The sequence below is a fragment of the Xiphophorus hellerii genome, chromosome 23 (genome assembly GCF_003331165.1).
Source record: "Xiphophorus hellerii strain 12219 chromosome 23, Xiphophorus_hellerii-4.1, whole genome shotgun sequence".
Lineage (NCBI taxonomy): Eukaryota > Metazoa > Chordata > Actinopteri > Cyprinodontiformes > Poeciliidae > Xiphophorus > Xiphophorus hellerii.
In genome coordinates, this window is record NC_045694.1 from 25,165,812 (window position 1) to 25,181,460 (window position 15,649).

The 15,649-nt window shown below is 39.4% G+C and overlaps 1 protein-coding gene across 2 annotated transcripts in view; it reads right to left on the minus strand.

Moving 5' to 3' along the window:
* Positions 1-15,649, minus strand: part of LOC116714237 (connector enhancer of kinase suppressor of ras 2) — an 83,555-nt gene that overhangs the window by 56,107 nt on the left and 11,799 nt on the right. For both annotated transcript variants that reach the window (XM_032554658.1, XM_032554659.1), the window contains exon 2: positions 6,311-6,474. In XM_032554658.1, the coding sequence (XP_032410549.1) occupies positions 6,311-6,474 (164 nt within the window). The remainder of the gene's footprint in view (positions 1-6,310; positions 6,475-15,649) is intronic.

The following is a 15,649-nucleotide window of genomic DNA, read 5'->3' on the forward strand; positions in this document are numbered from 1 at the left end:
TTCCGCTGCTTTGTCCAACTGCTTTTCCAGATGCTCTATTTTGCCCTCAAGACGTGTGGATCTGTCTTTGTGGTGTGTAACCTCCTTCTTCAAAATGCCAATATCGTTCATCCTCTGGAACAGCTCAAACTCAAGTCTCTTCACTTCATCTTGATGCCTGTCAATCGTCTTTTGGTCAGCTGTGCAACGAGACTCCACTGCGTCTATTCCTTTCGAAATATTATCAACCTCCTGTCTTGATTCCCTCTTGAGTTTTGTTAAAGAGGTTTTCAACTCTTTGACTTTCTTTTGGTAGCTATCGTTCTCAGACCTCAACTGATTCCTGTGGGAAATATGGTTCTCAATCTCTCGTTGTAACTTTGGGATTGTCTTATCTTTCAGGTTCCTGTTTTGTCGGTAAGACTCCTTTAGATCTTGAGTGAGCGAATCATTATTTGTACTTAGACTCTCAATTTTTTCCTGAGCTATTCCCAACTGTTTTTCCAATTCATCCTCCCTTCTCAGCATTGCACCTATGTCTTTAATCCTCTGTAACCAATCCAGGACCACGATGACCAATTCATCTCTAGTCAATTGTCTAACTTCCTCTTCGTCTAACATATGAGTTTTAACTGGCGACATGTTGACTGTTCGATCGATGTATCAGAAAAGCTATGAAAAAATTCAATGTTAAATCCACTGTGGAAAAACCAACGTCCGAGCTGCTGCTTGACTTCTGCAAGTTTGATTCAGACCCTGGATATTCAAGGCATCTGTTCCTTATGATGTCATACGGGACAGATCATTATGTCCCTTATGACACCATAACACTTTGACATCATCAGATTACATTAGTGGAATAATGTCATGTATGCTATGTTGCCAGGCAACAGCAAAGCCAGCTCACTTTCCACCATATTCCTGGGAGGCTTACTGTGTGTAACAGGTGGCACCATTAGGTGGCGCTCCCTCCACAGCCTGAGCCTCCATAAAAGGGAAGCTGGGAGGGTGGTGGCCAAGTGTCAATTTCCTGTGTGTGTGACCAGGTGTGTGTTTGCTGGCTGTGGCAGGTTTGGAGGACAACGGTTTTAAATTGATCCTCTTAAATAAGTTTGTCCTGATGTGGTGTTTTCATACAGGGCCGCATTATAAAAACGGTGGCAGCGTTACCTGGGCGTGTGGTTGTTCCACATACATTTGTCTCTTTTAATCAGATTGAATTGTATGTTGTTGTTTTTTGATATTGCTTTTATCTGGTAGGGCTGCACCAGATCTACTACACCAAGTTTGACTGGTTTATGTGATGCCGTGTTTTTAATGTGTTCTAGATTGACTTGATTAAAGTGATTTAATAATAAGCTTTAGTCATTTTGGTTTTTACAGTTTTCTCACTGCTTCCTGCTGTCCACCGGCCGGCACGCCACCTCCTCCATACCTGCAGGGGAAGACTACCAAAAGGAAACTCAAGAAAAAAAACCAAAACAGTAAAAATAAATCCTGAACCCACAGGTAGGTCTTCCTTGGATAGCTACTGCTGTCTTGTCTTACAACACCATGAATAAAAACACCCACAAAACACAGTTAAGACCCTAAACACACACAAAAAAGACAAATCTGTGTTCAATGGTGCGCCCTGCTAATGTGATTCACCATAAAGTGGGAGATTGTAATAATCATTTGTTTATATAGTCAAGAAAATTTAAGGGTATAAGCCACCACATAAATTATTAGTATTACGATGCATTATATATGTTTTTTTTAGAGTGAAATTGACCAAAATACCACGTGAAATTAAAGAAGAAAAAAAAAAAGAACCAAATTATAGACAGCGTTTCACCAGGAGACCTAGAGTGAGGAGCCCCGCCCGCTCGCGCCTCAGACACAGTTTGGGGAAAAAGATGGCGGTCGTTCTTCGTTCGCTAAAGCTGTTCTTGTTTACAGGTTAGTAGTGTGAAGCTGGTGGAAACTGTCCCCGCTGAAATGTAAATTTACAAGTTCATTTGGTGCTGATTTTGTAATTACATACTAGACGTGCTTAGACGTTCAAGGGAAAAAGAGTGATTTTGTTTCATAATTACGGTTTTTAGCGATAACGGTCGTAAAACAGCTGTTATAGAGAGTTTGCTACATGGATCTAAACCTCGATCCACTCCCCGACCCAACCTTGTTAAGGATTACGGTGGTATCCTGACGTGATGTGTTATCTTTTGATAGGAAGTGTTAAAGTTACTCTCTGTTACATGTACCGGAAATCAGTTCTCATCAGTTTCAAACATTTATTATAGACGTTACCACTTTTCCCCTACTACCCTGTAACTGCCCATAGCAATGCATGGCAGGCACCTATTATTCTACACCCAATAGAATGTCTCTTTACTTATTTTTCTTCCATCACCGTTAACGCGGCTCGTACCGCTGCCTGCACCCCCACAAAAGTGGTATCAAAACGTGCGGCTCGATGCCGAGAAGGGAGCTATTACTTTTGTTGGGAATCGGACTTACGATGGCGACGTAAAAAGCGAAAAACGATCCAAATTTCCAACTGCCGAAACGCAGAGCGTAACTGACACCAACTGCCGCTCCTTTAGAGTGAGAAGTGAAGAGAATTTTTGACCCCAAAATAATTTTGAAATCGCCGTCACGCCCACAAATATCGCCCAATTGGTATCAAGCTGCCTGCTCCGGTAAAATGTTTCCGAAATTTCTCTAGGGCTTACGGTTTTCTGTCACGGTGCTTCAGAACAAAGTCATGCGACAGGATTTTCTGTCGCTCTCTCAGGCTCTCTCCCATGTATTTCCATATATTTCTCAAAAATTTCAGATCTCGGCACACCATTTCTTTCTCTCATCGCCGTTAATACTGTGAGTGAGGTAGAGATATGAATCGCGGGACTATCGGAGACGACAAATAGCCCTCTCATACGCTTCAAACGGTTTTCAAATATGTATTACGGTTCCCGAACCGGGAAGGAGTTGTTCCGAATGCTTTTTTTGCGGGCTCAAACAGAGAATTGTCTCCCCCTGCATGTCTCACTCAGCTGACAGTTGGCAGAGAGAATTATTTACCATAGCAACGGAACTCAAGAGGCTATTGGCTGCTGGTTAGGACTACAAATACGCATCACTGTAGTTCTATCTATGGTGGAAGACTCAGTTGAAACAGATCAGGACTGAACTGGCCTTTAGAACTACTTGCTGCTATGGGCTGTATTTAACTGATTTAACTCAGTAACTGTTACACATGGGATTAGTTTGGAACTTTAAAATGAAGCATACTGAAAATTTCAAAATAAAAGCCTTGAATATTTTTAGATCAGGTAATTGCTCTTTTGAGCATTATATAACTGATTTAACCCAATGACTGTTATACATGGATTTAGTTTGGCCCTTTGAAATGAAGCTTAACAAAAATTTCAAAATAAAAGCCTTGACAATTTTTAGATGAGATTAGATGAGAGGACTACAAATACGCATCACTGTAGTTCTAACTAAGACTCAGTTAAAACAGAGGGCTGAGCTGCCATTTAGAGCTACTGGCTGTTTTGGCCAGTAAATAACGGATTTAACCCAAACACTGTTAGACATTTTAATTAGTGTGGTCATTTAATATGAAGCTTATGTTTTTTTTTTCAAAATAAAAGCCTCAATATCCCCCTCAGGTTGCTAATATTATTGCACCGCCTATGGCGCCATAGGCGGTGCAATAATATTAGCATCAGCGTAATAAAAATAAAATTAGCATCAGCGTTCTGATGCTAATTTCTAGCATCAGAACGCTGGGTCCAAACCGACGGGCACACTTTGGCAGGCCCCGGTTAAATTTCTTCAGGAATTTTCTAGTTTGCTTTGCTATTTTTTTTTAAGACAGTATCAATAACTGATGCTCCAGAAAGTAGATATAAAGCTGTGTTTTCATGATACTGTCTTGTTTTTTTTGGGTTTTTTTTAAATGTCTTCGCAAATTCTATCCACACATTTTGACAGAAATGCATGCAGTAGATTCTGCACAAAACAATGAATCAAAAAGGTTGAGACCAGGCAATAGTACCAGTTTAAAAGTGGGAAAACTGGTTATTGTGATCAAAGATTAACCAGTGTGTTGCAGAAACACACAGTAGATGTAACTGAGCAGTACTCAGCAGACCAATCAATGAGGCACTTGGCCAGCTAGCAGCTAACATAATTAAGGAATATTGCATTACAAAAGCCTCTGGCTTCATCTGTACTTCTAGAAATATTTGTTTTTTTGTTGCTCTTGCAGTGCTGCAGCGGCCATGCCAGCTTTCCAGTTAGCTCATTGTTTTTAAACTAATGTTCTTCATGAAACTATTATGTTACCCATCTTCTAACATTTTCCATCGACTAGAATTTTCCACAGGCAACTAGTTATGTGACAAGATGACATCAGCAAAATATAAAGCAACAAAATGTGGAAGAAGTAAAAAAACCAAAACAACTTGAGGGCATGTTTTTTGTTCATGTGTTTCAGAATTATCTTTAAAGTTATGGAATTTTAACCAAAGAGGGGGGCAAAAATCTTTAAATTGTATGCAGTATGTTGATTATTTATTTTATTATGATGCTTACATTTCTACAAATTGAATATGTTTAGTGGAAATGTTAACTGAAAATAAAAACCGTTCACTTTCGCCCATATATGACTTGCTTACAGTAGTAGTCCTACTTATGAGTTATGGGGAAATTAGAAACAATGGACACATTTATTTATGACAAAAATATATTTTTAAATCGGTCAACCCATTTCTTGGGTTAAAAACCTGACCCAGTACGCTGGGTATCAAAACTATAGCAAGATCATGTTCAGCCCACAGTGGAAGTGGAAAACATTGTCAATATGACCAAAGAATCAAAGACAGTTTACTTAAAGGACCATAAGACAGTCCCTCCAGGATGCTGCCATGTTCTTCTGTGATTGCTGCGGCTTAAGATTACTGGTTTTGCCGCAACTTTTTTAACGCGTTTCAGTCAAAGTTGCAATTTAGGTTTATTTTTGCCATAGTTTTTTTAAATTTTTTTTAAGCTCAAACTTCATGAGGTGTAGGTAAACACAGAAAACCTTATGGTGATTGGTCAGATTTGTGGAAAAGTTGCAATGATTGATGAAAATTGCAAGTCTGGGCAAAATTTGCGAATGATGGCTGAATTTGCATTCATTGTTGCAATTGCAACATCGTGACTTCCTGAAGGAACCGGTAGGAAATTAATCAACAACCCCCACACTGCAGAAAAACAATATCACAAAATCAAGTAACAAGTAACTTTTCAGAAAGACATAGGAGCTTGTTGTAAGTCAATATTTCTTTAATATTAATGAAAAGTACTTGCTCCACTGGCTCCTATTTTTCCAAAAAGCTACTTATAGTTTTAATAGTTTTAATTTATGTGTACTAGGATATTTGCTCTAGCAACTAGACCAAAAACACTTGGTTACGCAGGTACCATCATAGTAAATTAGTTGATTCTAGAGCCAGAAACACACAAACTGCTTTTTCTAAGAGTGAAAAGCTAGCTCTGAGTTAACCAGTCCATATGGTCTGTAATGGCCCTAACATGCATACCCACAGCCACGCATTCTCACATTCACACTTGGGTCAAAAAGCAAAGCAACAGAAATGCACAAGTCCAGAATTTACAATTAGGAACCTTCTTAAAGTGACAGTACTCTGCCCAGTGATAACGGACACCCTGAGAGGTCAAATTCTGTACTACACAGTCCAGAAACGTTGCTGTAAACTCATCTCGCACACTAGCAGCAAACAAAGTTAGCATTCTCTCTGTGTGTGTAAGACATCTCAGCTGAACGCTTATATCAATCAGTCCCTGCAGTTTTTTTAGAATGATTGTGTAAATTCACACACAATCAACAAATCCCTGCACTTTTTTGCGCTAATAATTGGGAGTTTATTGCAGATTTTTCTCAAAAATGGCCAAAAACTTTGTTTGTACTGAACTGCTGCCTCAGCAGCAGTTCGTGGATCATAGATCATGGACTATAATTGATGTCAGATTATAGTCCATGATCTGTACAGCGAGTAATAAAAAGTCGCATTAACCATCATAAATAAGTGCAAGTATTGCAAATATTTCCAAATTAGCACCACAAATATGAAATCCTGGAGGGACTGAAAAGATGTTCAATAATATTATGTAATTTTAAGAATTTATGGATATTTTAAGACTTGGTGAGCAGGTTTTATGAATACATTCTGGCACAACCAACCCTTTAACAGCACTGATGATTTTAATTTGGCCCAAAACAAAAATGAGTTTGACACCCCCGGGGTTAAAACAACCCAGTACGGGGACTGACCAAGGCACAGAGGAGGTCCACAGCTTCCAGTATAAGCTCCTGGTGTCCTATTCTGGTGACGCCGAGCTCTTCCAGCTCCTGGTGGGTGATGTGCAGCAGCTGCTCTCCTCCTATCTGCTCCCGCTCAAAGCTCTTCACGTACTGCTGGAGGCAGTCATCCAGACCTGAGAGGAGGGAACACACAGATTCGCATTAGGAGATTCTGGTTGGGCATCTGTGGGGTAAGCTGTTGGCAGAAAATAACAAAAACGTTCGGTCTGATGAGTGGCTCAGCGGGCTGTCTGCTCTGGGACCGAGAGGGGAAGAATATGATAAGGAAATGTCATTTGTGAAAATGCCTTCAGAGATAACTGTCATATTGGAGCATAAGCAGTCCAACAAGAGGCGATCTGTATTGAAGTATGGGAGTGGTTGTTGTCCGCACCAAACAACATTTAATTAATTGCAGCCACAGATGAACACCAGCCTGAAGGCAGATGTCTTTTCAATGCTTTGCTGGCGTCCAATAACGATCAGCGAGAAAAAAAAAAAAACTGAACGAAACATCTGTTGCGTCCATATCTGATTATGAGCAAATATACGTACAGGCAAAATAACAGTCGTTGTTGCACTACTGCTTTTTACATCTAAGCGAGCAAGGCAAGATCTACATTTTATTTATGTTTAATGCAAAAAATAAATAAATATAAGCACATTTTGGATGAAACCGCACCCCTCTAAAATACATGAAATGTTTCAGATTTTCTCACCTTTTGGAACCTACAGCATTCTTCTGGGGTACTTCACTGCTAATGTGACATATCTGGAGAAGGGGTGTGCGATAAGTTGTATCACGATATTTTGTGTTACTGTTGTGATAACAATAAAAGTGACAATAAAAAAAACCTGTTTATTACTTCTTTTTTAGGTAACTATATGGCTGTGACTATATGGTACAAATCCTGTTCTTAAAATCCATTCTTATTTGTAATGTCCTTCAGGACACCAGTCACTTAGTTTGCATCACTAAGCTACACACAGTCCCTGCTTATAATAATCATTTAATTTTTATTGATATTTATCGATACTCTTATTGAGCAAACAGCGTAGTAAAAAAAATAATAATCCCAATGATACAGACACAAGGCTTCCCCCAGAAAACTTGCTAAGCCTGGTGGTTGGGCGCTAGGGCAGGCATTCATCCAGCAGCCCATCATGTTTTTGAGTTAAAAAATGTTTAAAGTTGACAGGAAACTTGAAAATATCACTTGATAATTATGTGTTATTGGACGATTGGAAGATTAATACTTGAACATCAAATATAAAGTCTAAAAAAATGCAAACATTTAAAAAAAAAAAAAAAAACTTAAATAAATAAGCAATGCTAAGCCTGGTGGGGGCACAAGTAAAGCCTGGTGGCCCTTCAGCCTTGTAATACAGCAGGGGAAACCCTGGGACAGCTTGGAGTTTTTCAAACATGATTAATTCGAATTTAGCATTGCAATGATAAATCAAAATTCTTATCATGATATGAAATTTATCACAATAAATGATACAATAAATGCCCAACCCTAATCTAGAGACATGTATTTTTGCCCATTTGCTTTGCAGAGTAGGTCAAATATGGTCATATTGGTTTAACATCATCTGTGAACAACAAATTTGTAGTATTGCATTGTATATCTTCATTATTACATCATATATTCATTTTTGGAAATTATCTAGGGACTTCTATTGCTAATTAGCTTATGCTATAAACTGTGCAACAAATGGTGACATTTATGTTTGAGGTGTACATTATCCCCTTTTTAAATAAAATTATTGTCATTATTCAAGTCTTCCCACTGGTTTTAGATGTGGACTTTGACTGGGCCAGCAAACCCATGAAGATGTTTTGATTCACATCATTCAGTTGTGTGCATATTTAGCCCCTCCTATCCATAAACTCCATCTGTGATGAGTTTTTATGGTCTCTTCCAGCATAGGCTTTCTTCTTCCCGTAGAGTCTAACAATAGTTGTCCTGTCAACAGATTTTCCAACCTGAGTCGTTCATCTTTGCAGCTCCTCCAGAGTCACTACGGGCCTCTTGTCAACTTTAACTGTTGCATTCATGGCGTTTTCAGGTTGCTGTTTGTCCACTGATGCTCTCTGACAAACGTCTGACACACACAGTATTTTTTTATAAACTATATTTACGCTGTGATTCAGTAACAAACAGGATGCCTCTATTTACAGAGTTACTGGCTTCTGAAGGCAGTTGTTTGCACTGGATTTTATTTAAAGGTATAAAATCCCCATAAAAAAAATACATAGAATCGTTTCCTTGAATAGAGAAATATTCAAGGAAAATGTGTAGGCCCTTTCTCTAATCTGTAATTTCTTAGAATATTACAGGCCACATTAAAGAAAACGAGTTGCAATCTGCAGAGTGGCCCATATGATTTTAAATGAATGTGAAAGTTGTGGGACTTTATATGTGGAATGCATATTTTTTATACTAATATGCAGTAGGAGCTTCCTCTGCAGACAGCTGTGGATGTGTGTGTGTGTGTGGGGGTGTGTGTGTGTGTGTGTGTGTGGGCGTGGGGATGCGGGTGTGTGTGTGTGTGTGTGTGTGGGACACTATGGATCAGTGAGAGCTTCTGGCTCAGAACCTAACAAAGTCAGCAGAAAGCACATCTCCCCATAGACCTAATGAACAAGCCTTCTCCAAAATGAGCAAAGACAGAGCGAAACACACACAAAGGGACATAAATCCATGCACACTTGGAGCATAGCGGCTACACGAGTAGCTCATCCCTCCACAAACACACACATCAAACACAACCACCCATCCCCAGCCACCCGTCCCAAAACGATTGCAACTGCTGTTGTTACTGTCGTTAAAACCCGGGGAAGCTGCAAGGGAAAACACTGATGCCCGAGGGAAGCAAAGCTGACAGGGAGCAGAGCGTGTGCTACCACCTTAATACACCCACCATACACAGCCACGCACACACAAAGACACTTGGCACAATTAAAAGAAATATCAAGAGCACAAGGCGTCTCACCAGGGGAACGCGAGAGACCAAATGTAAGCCCTCTGTTGAATCAAGAGACATTCAGAAGAAGCAGTCTTGCTACAGTGGCAGAGCAATTTTAAATCTAACACATTCGTAAAAAGGCTCTGAACTGTAGCGGAACGAGTGAAATGTATTTAACGGAATGCATTCCCAATGGAAAAAACCCTGTTTTTCCCATTGTTAGCGTCTGTTGCAGACAAAAACGGTACAAGGTTGCCCCACGGAGAGCTGTAGGGATGCCAAGTTTACACATAAGCCTGCTCTAGTGCTGCTGTGAAATCAAGTGGGCGCATGTGTCGACTGGTTTCCATGCAGCCATATGTAGCACTACAATCAGGTGATGGGGATTTTTTGAAAATATTTGAACTTGTGTTCCAAACTTCCTGAAGTAAATTGTTTTTATTTGGAAGTAAAAATGTAACCCATCTGCAGTATCACCACCTCAAGCGGGTTGTAGTACGTTCATGGCTAAGGAAGGTGTCCTGTCTGAGACCGTGGTTCCCACATTGGTCTCCTGTGCAAACTGGCTTGAAGGAAGGGATCGAACCAAGATTTGGAAAAGCAAGTCATTCTGGGATCTGATCAGGATACTTTTGGGAAAGCTCTCTCTCAAGAGGGTTCAGGAATGTTTCATAGGTAAAAACCACTTTGCTTTGAGAATGCCTTGGGATCTCTATAGGGTTCTCTTCTCAATGGTAAAAGACCATAAATATCTGAATGGATGCATGTTTGGTATAAATGTTAGTGATTTCCAATGGAAAGTAAATACATGTCAAGCTGGCTGAATTATTTTCCGGTAATCCATCCATCCATCATCTTCTGCACCAAGAGGAGACTCAAGTAGGCCGCTTGTATCCCTGATGTCATCTTCCGCTTGATGCACGGTCAGGTCATGGAGGCAGAAGCTTAAGCAGAGAGGCCCAGACTTCCCTCTCCTTGGCCACTTGGATCCTCTGGGGCAAACCGAGAAACATTGTCCCTCCAGTGTGTCCTGGGTCTTCCTTTGGGTCTCATGCCTGGAACAGCTCACCAGGGAGTCATCCAGGAGGCATCCTAACCAGATCCTGAGCCACTTCAACTGACTCCTGTCAGAAAGGAGGAGCAGAGGCTGTACAACAAGGCCCTCTCGGATAATTGAGCTTCTCACCCCTTCTCTAAGATGGAGCCCACACCAAGAGGAGACTCATTTTGGCAGCTTGTATCCCTGATGTCATTGTTTTGGTCATATGGGTAGGAGCATAGATCGACCTGTAAATCAAGAGCTTTGCCTTTTGGTTCAGCTCTTTCTTTGCCACAACATACCGGTACAGCACCCGCATCACTGCAAATGCCATACCTGTGGATCTCCCAATCCATTTTTCTCTCATTCATGAACAAGACCCCGAGAAGATCCTTAAACTCCTCCGCTTGGGGCAGAACACTGTCCCCAAACCCAAAAAAGGCACTACACCCTTTTCCGGATCAATCAAGACCGTGGATTCAGACTTGGAGATGCTGATTCTTATCTCGCCCGCTTCACACTCAACTGCGAGCCACAACTGTCTGATGAAGCCAATTGGACTACATCATCTGCAAAAAGCAGAGGTCTTCCTGAGCAAAAGCAAGATGGATCCCCTTGACACCTTAGCTGCACCTAGAAATTCTGTTCTTAAAGGTTATGAACAGAATCTGTGACAAATGGCATCACTTGGTGAAATTCAGCTCACACTGGGAAGAAATCTGAACAGTAATATCAATTTAAAATAGTCTTCCGCTTAGATTTTCTAATACCTTTTACTGTAATAGATTTAAATCTTAAAGCTTGTGGTGTGGAAAAACAAGTAGTGATAGAACAAGGAAATTCGCTATTCAGAGACGTGTCACGTTTTGAGTTTGAAAGGGACTCGGGCATATATAGGTATTTAATCACAAAAATAAAATCATCAATAATGAAACTTACAAAAGCATGGGAGGAGAAACGACATTGGGACAGGTTGAATCTCAGGGAGAATGAAATGAACCGATAAGATCTAGGCTGAACTGAAAAAATAAAGAAATAATCAAAATACAATCACAGATGAAAACCAAAGCTAGAACACTCAAGGCATAGTAGTAGTAGAAGTATTTAGGGGTTACATAAATACATTTGTTTGTGCTTCGAGCTGTACCTCTCACCTCAAAAACCTTCGAATACAGAAGTTTGATTCAATTTCAGCTTCCAATGAATTTTGCAGTGACTCTATAAATGTAATAAAGTGTAGTTCTTGTTACAGAATCATCTGTTTTAGTTTTATAGCTGAAAATCATGGCTTTAACTTAGGGCCACTATATGAGTATCTCTCCCTTCCTGTGGAGCTGAAGCTAGCACTGCTGCGGTGGGAGGAGCTACTGCGGAGATATTTCAACTTTTTATAGTTCGAATACCTCTGTGGCATTACTCTAGACTTTTACTCTCCCCAAAACTCCTACAATTAGAGTTAGGAATCACTCTATATCATCAAAACCATCCACTTTACAATTTAGCCTGATGTGTCAGACCACTGTCTTGTTGGAAGGCTCCAAGGTGCCTACAACCAAACTTTTCTCCTGACTGCAACCTGATTGGGCCGGTTAAAAGCATCAAGCCTACACCAAGGTTTTACAATGCTACAGCTTCCAAACAAGCAAAAAATTCCAGCAAAGTATTGATCGATTGGCTTTTCTTCCGCAGTATGGAGCATGGCGCAATGACTGCAGCAGAGCTGCCCTCCCCTATTCTGTTGCTACACACTGCTAGCCAGCTGAAAGATGACTTTTTTTTTCTTTTTTTTTTTTTTAAAGATGACTTGTATAACTTCCCTTTTGGTCTTGTCATGAAAAAGTCAGTAATATCTGGGGGGTAATTGCAAAAAAAAAACAGTCATCGTTCTAAGTAAGGTAAGGATCTTTTTAGAACTACAACTGTTAAGCTAAAGCTAGCATGACTATTTAACATCCAGGCAAAGTAGAAAGCCAAACTAATGAAACAGCTAATAAAAACCTATGGTACTTGAGTTAAGGTGTAAAAAGCTGAACAGTATTCTACACAACAGGCATGCTTATTGTGGTTATTGAAAAACTTTTAAAGTAGTAAGAATTTGCCATAGATTTTTACTCTGTAAATACATGCTATAGATCTATGTTTAATACATAACACCTGAAGAAATAACTCCCTATTTCCTGCAATAAAATTACATTACTATACTATAGTACACTAATAAAATTAAACCCTACTATTGAATTCAGGGTCATTACACAATCAGAATCTCATGCCACCTAATGCCTAGCAACATTGCATCCCATAAAAATGGAAATCTGATGCCAAATAGACACAATCCTATGCAGACAGTTGATAGTTCACCATATTAGAAATTCCCAAGGCTTAAAAAAAGCCTGCAAGCAGCTCTTTGAAACTGTTGTAAATAAAAGTGTTATATTTCAAAATTTGCACTTTTTTCTGTTCTGAAGTGGCAGAAAGCATGAGCCACATGTTCATTACAATGGCAGCCATGTCACGTGGGGTCAAATACAGTAAGTCCACCACTGTTGACAGACAGACAAAAGCTGGTGGAGTTTGCAAATCAACAGCCGACCAGCAGTGGTTGACAATGAGGTTGAAGGTTACAAGATAACAAAATGGTCGTACATGTCTCCTCTCTCTAAGAGACTGCATTTGGAAAAATAAATAAATAAATACCAGAAGAAGTTACACAAATAACATAAGCGTTATGTCACTTAAAGAGACAGAAACAGCCGAGCTAACTTAAAGAGGGTTGCTGCAGCAACCTGTCAGTCTTCAAAAAGTGTGTTAGTGGACCTCAGAAGGCCTTTGTATGATACGATGTGACAACAAAAATTATTCATGACGTTACTTTTGAAAGCATGTGCACTCAGCTTTTAGCATCTGAAACGTCTGCAGAGTAATGTTATTTATTTAAAGAGGCTATGAATAAAATAAAAATAAAAATAAATAAAAGGTTTACTGTCTCTTCTCTCTGAACAAACTCCTGCTGGAGCTGCGTTCGTCTTTTGCAGAGCACGCAAGGATCACTGTTGACTGTTGTCTCCCCTTCCATCAACTTACGATGTGTTCTTGTGTCAGAGGTCTATATGCTAAAGCGACAAAAAAAAAACATTCTTATAACTGTATGTGGGTGTGTGCGTGTGTGTGTGTGTGTGACACACAGCTGCCAGCCAATCAGATGAGCCAGAAAGTCTCATCTCCGGAGTTCCTGCGGGACAAACAGCTGATCTGGGTTCATCTGCAGAGTTCAGGCTCCAGATGTAAAGAGCACTTTGAGGCCAGCGCGTACGAGCTAACGAACACAAAATCATGCTTGGTGTTGGGTTTCTGTACAGTGACAAAAAATATGTTTACTTTGGGAAATGTGGTGACAGAGGGATGATATATTATCTCATAACTGAAACATTAAAAAACAGTCCTGCAACCGTAACAGATATGATGAATATTTGGTTTTTGCTTGTTTGTTTTTTTAGTTAGTTCTTTCTGCTGAATTTTGACCATTTTTACTGAAATGCATTTGGCCAGGGCTGTGCTTGTAACAATGCATCAGTGTACTACTTTATCTTTTTTTTTAGAGTCGAGCTTTCAGCCACCAACGTGGCATCAGATGGGATTCACTAAATGAAATGTGAGTCCAGATAATTTTTTTTTTTTTGATGATGATGATGATGATGATGATGGTTTTTGTTTTTCCCATGGACGTGGATGTCATATTAATTTTGGGGCTTTATTGATTAATTTAAAGTATTTTTTTTTCAGACTAAATTGAAGAGCAAAGAAGGAAATCAAGAAACAGGAGCATATGTTTTACATATTATAACTATTACATTATATTACATATAATTTATTCTCCACACATTGTCAAAATTATACATCATGGCTGACATACACATCTCTGAGAACGGAGGTTTTCCATTGGCTATTTGTGTTTGATAAACTCGTGCAGCACCATGGTGCAGTTAGGTACTGTTAATAAAGTGCAATATAAATACATTTGACTTTACTTAATGCTAAGACGAGACAACGATTGAGCTAACCGACACCAATGACAAGAAGTGTATCTGGATTTGGACATGGGAAAAATATCTCTTTATAGGTAAAATAATCTGCAATGAAACCAGTTCCTTTTTAAAGTTAATTGATATTAATCAGTCAATCAACTTTATTTCTACAGCACATTTCAAAAATCACTAGAGAATAAGTGCTTTACATTAAAACTGAAATACATAAAAAAATAAAAAAATAAAAAAATCCCATACCGACATACAAAATGTACACAAACAATGTAACTTGTTCCACAATTTGGGATTAATCAAGGAATTATTGACTTAAAATAAGATACCATCTCTTGCTGAAAAGCTACCTGTAAGTTAGTTTCGTCTTATTTCAACTGTAGCAACATATTTCCACTGGAAACTAGACCAAAAAATACTTGGTAAGACTTTGTGTTTTTGCAGTGTTCATGGTCACAATGATTGAATGTAAACCTCTGAATTAGAAGAGCAGAAAAAAAACAACCATTGTTTCTCAAATGTTTGTTTTTTTTAGGTGAAATTCTTCTCAAACTGTGAGTTGTGGCACATTTTGCTGTATTTTCTTTGAACTGGGAAATCCTGTGGCTTCTCATTACAGTCTGATCCTAAAAATAGTTTTAAGAAATGTTTTAATAGGTGGACCCAGAAATGTTCCTCTCTGGGTTGCAGCTTTAAAAGGCATAGATTTTTTTTATTTTATTTTTTTTGTACCCCGCCAGGGGGTCGTTTTGTGGGCCCTAGTATCCCTTATTTTTTTTGGAAGTAGGCTGACAGGAAAGGGGGAAGACATGCGACAAATGTCGCCGGGTCCGGGAGTGGAACCCGCCACGGCTGCGTTGAGGACTCAAGGCCTCCAAACATGGGTCGCGCTAACCCCTACGCCACCACGGCACGCCAAAAGGTATAGATATTTTAAAATCTAATTAACACAAAACAAAAAGGAAAAAAACTCAGCTAATTTGATTCAGTTCCAAACATAAAAAAATAAAAAAAAAGTTTCATGTTCACACGCTCTCATGCACCAGAGCTATTTTTGTATTATTAACTTGTTTTCTGACATATTTACTCCATGAGAGAAACAGCTCTATAGGATCTCCATCCCTCGATCCTGACCATCTCCAAGTCCCAGCGCTCCAAGCCTAGAGCAAGCATCTCTTGTTGACAGCTTCATCAACATTTAATGCAACTCCCTCTGATTTCTCTCTCTCGCTCTCTCATTTTCTGGGTGAAAAAAGTCGGCTC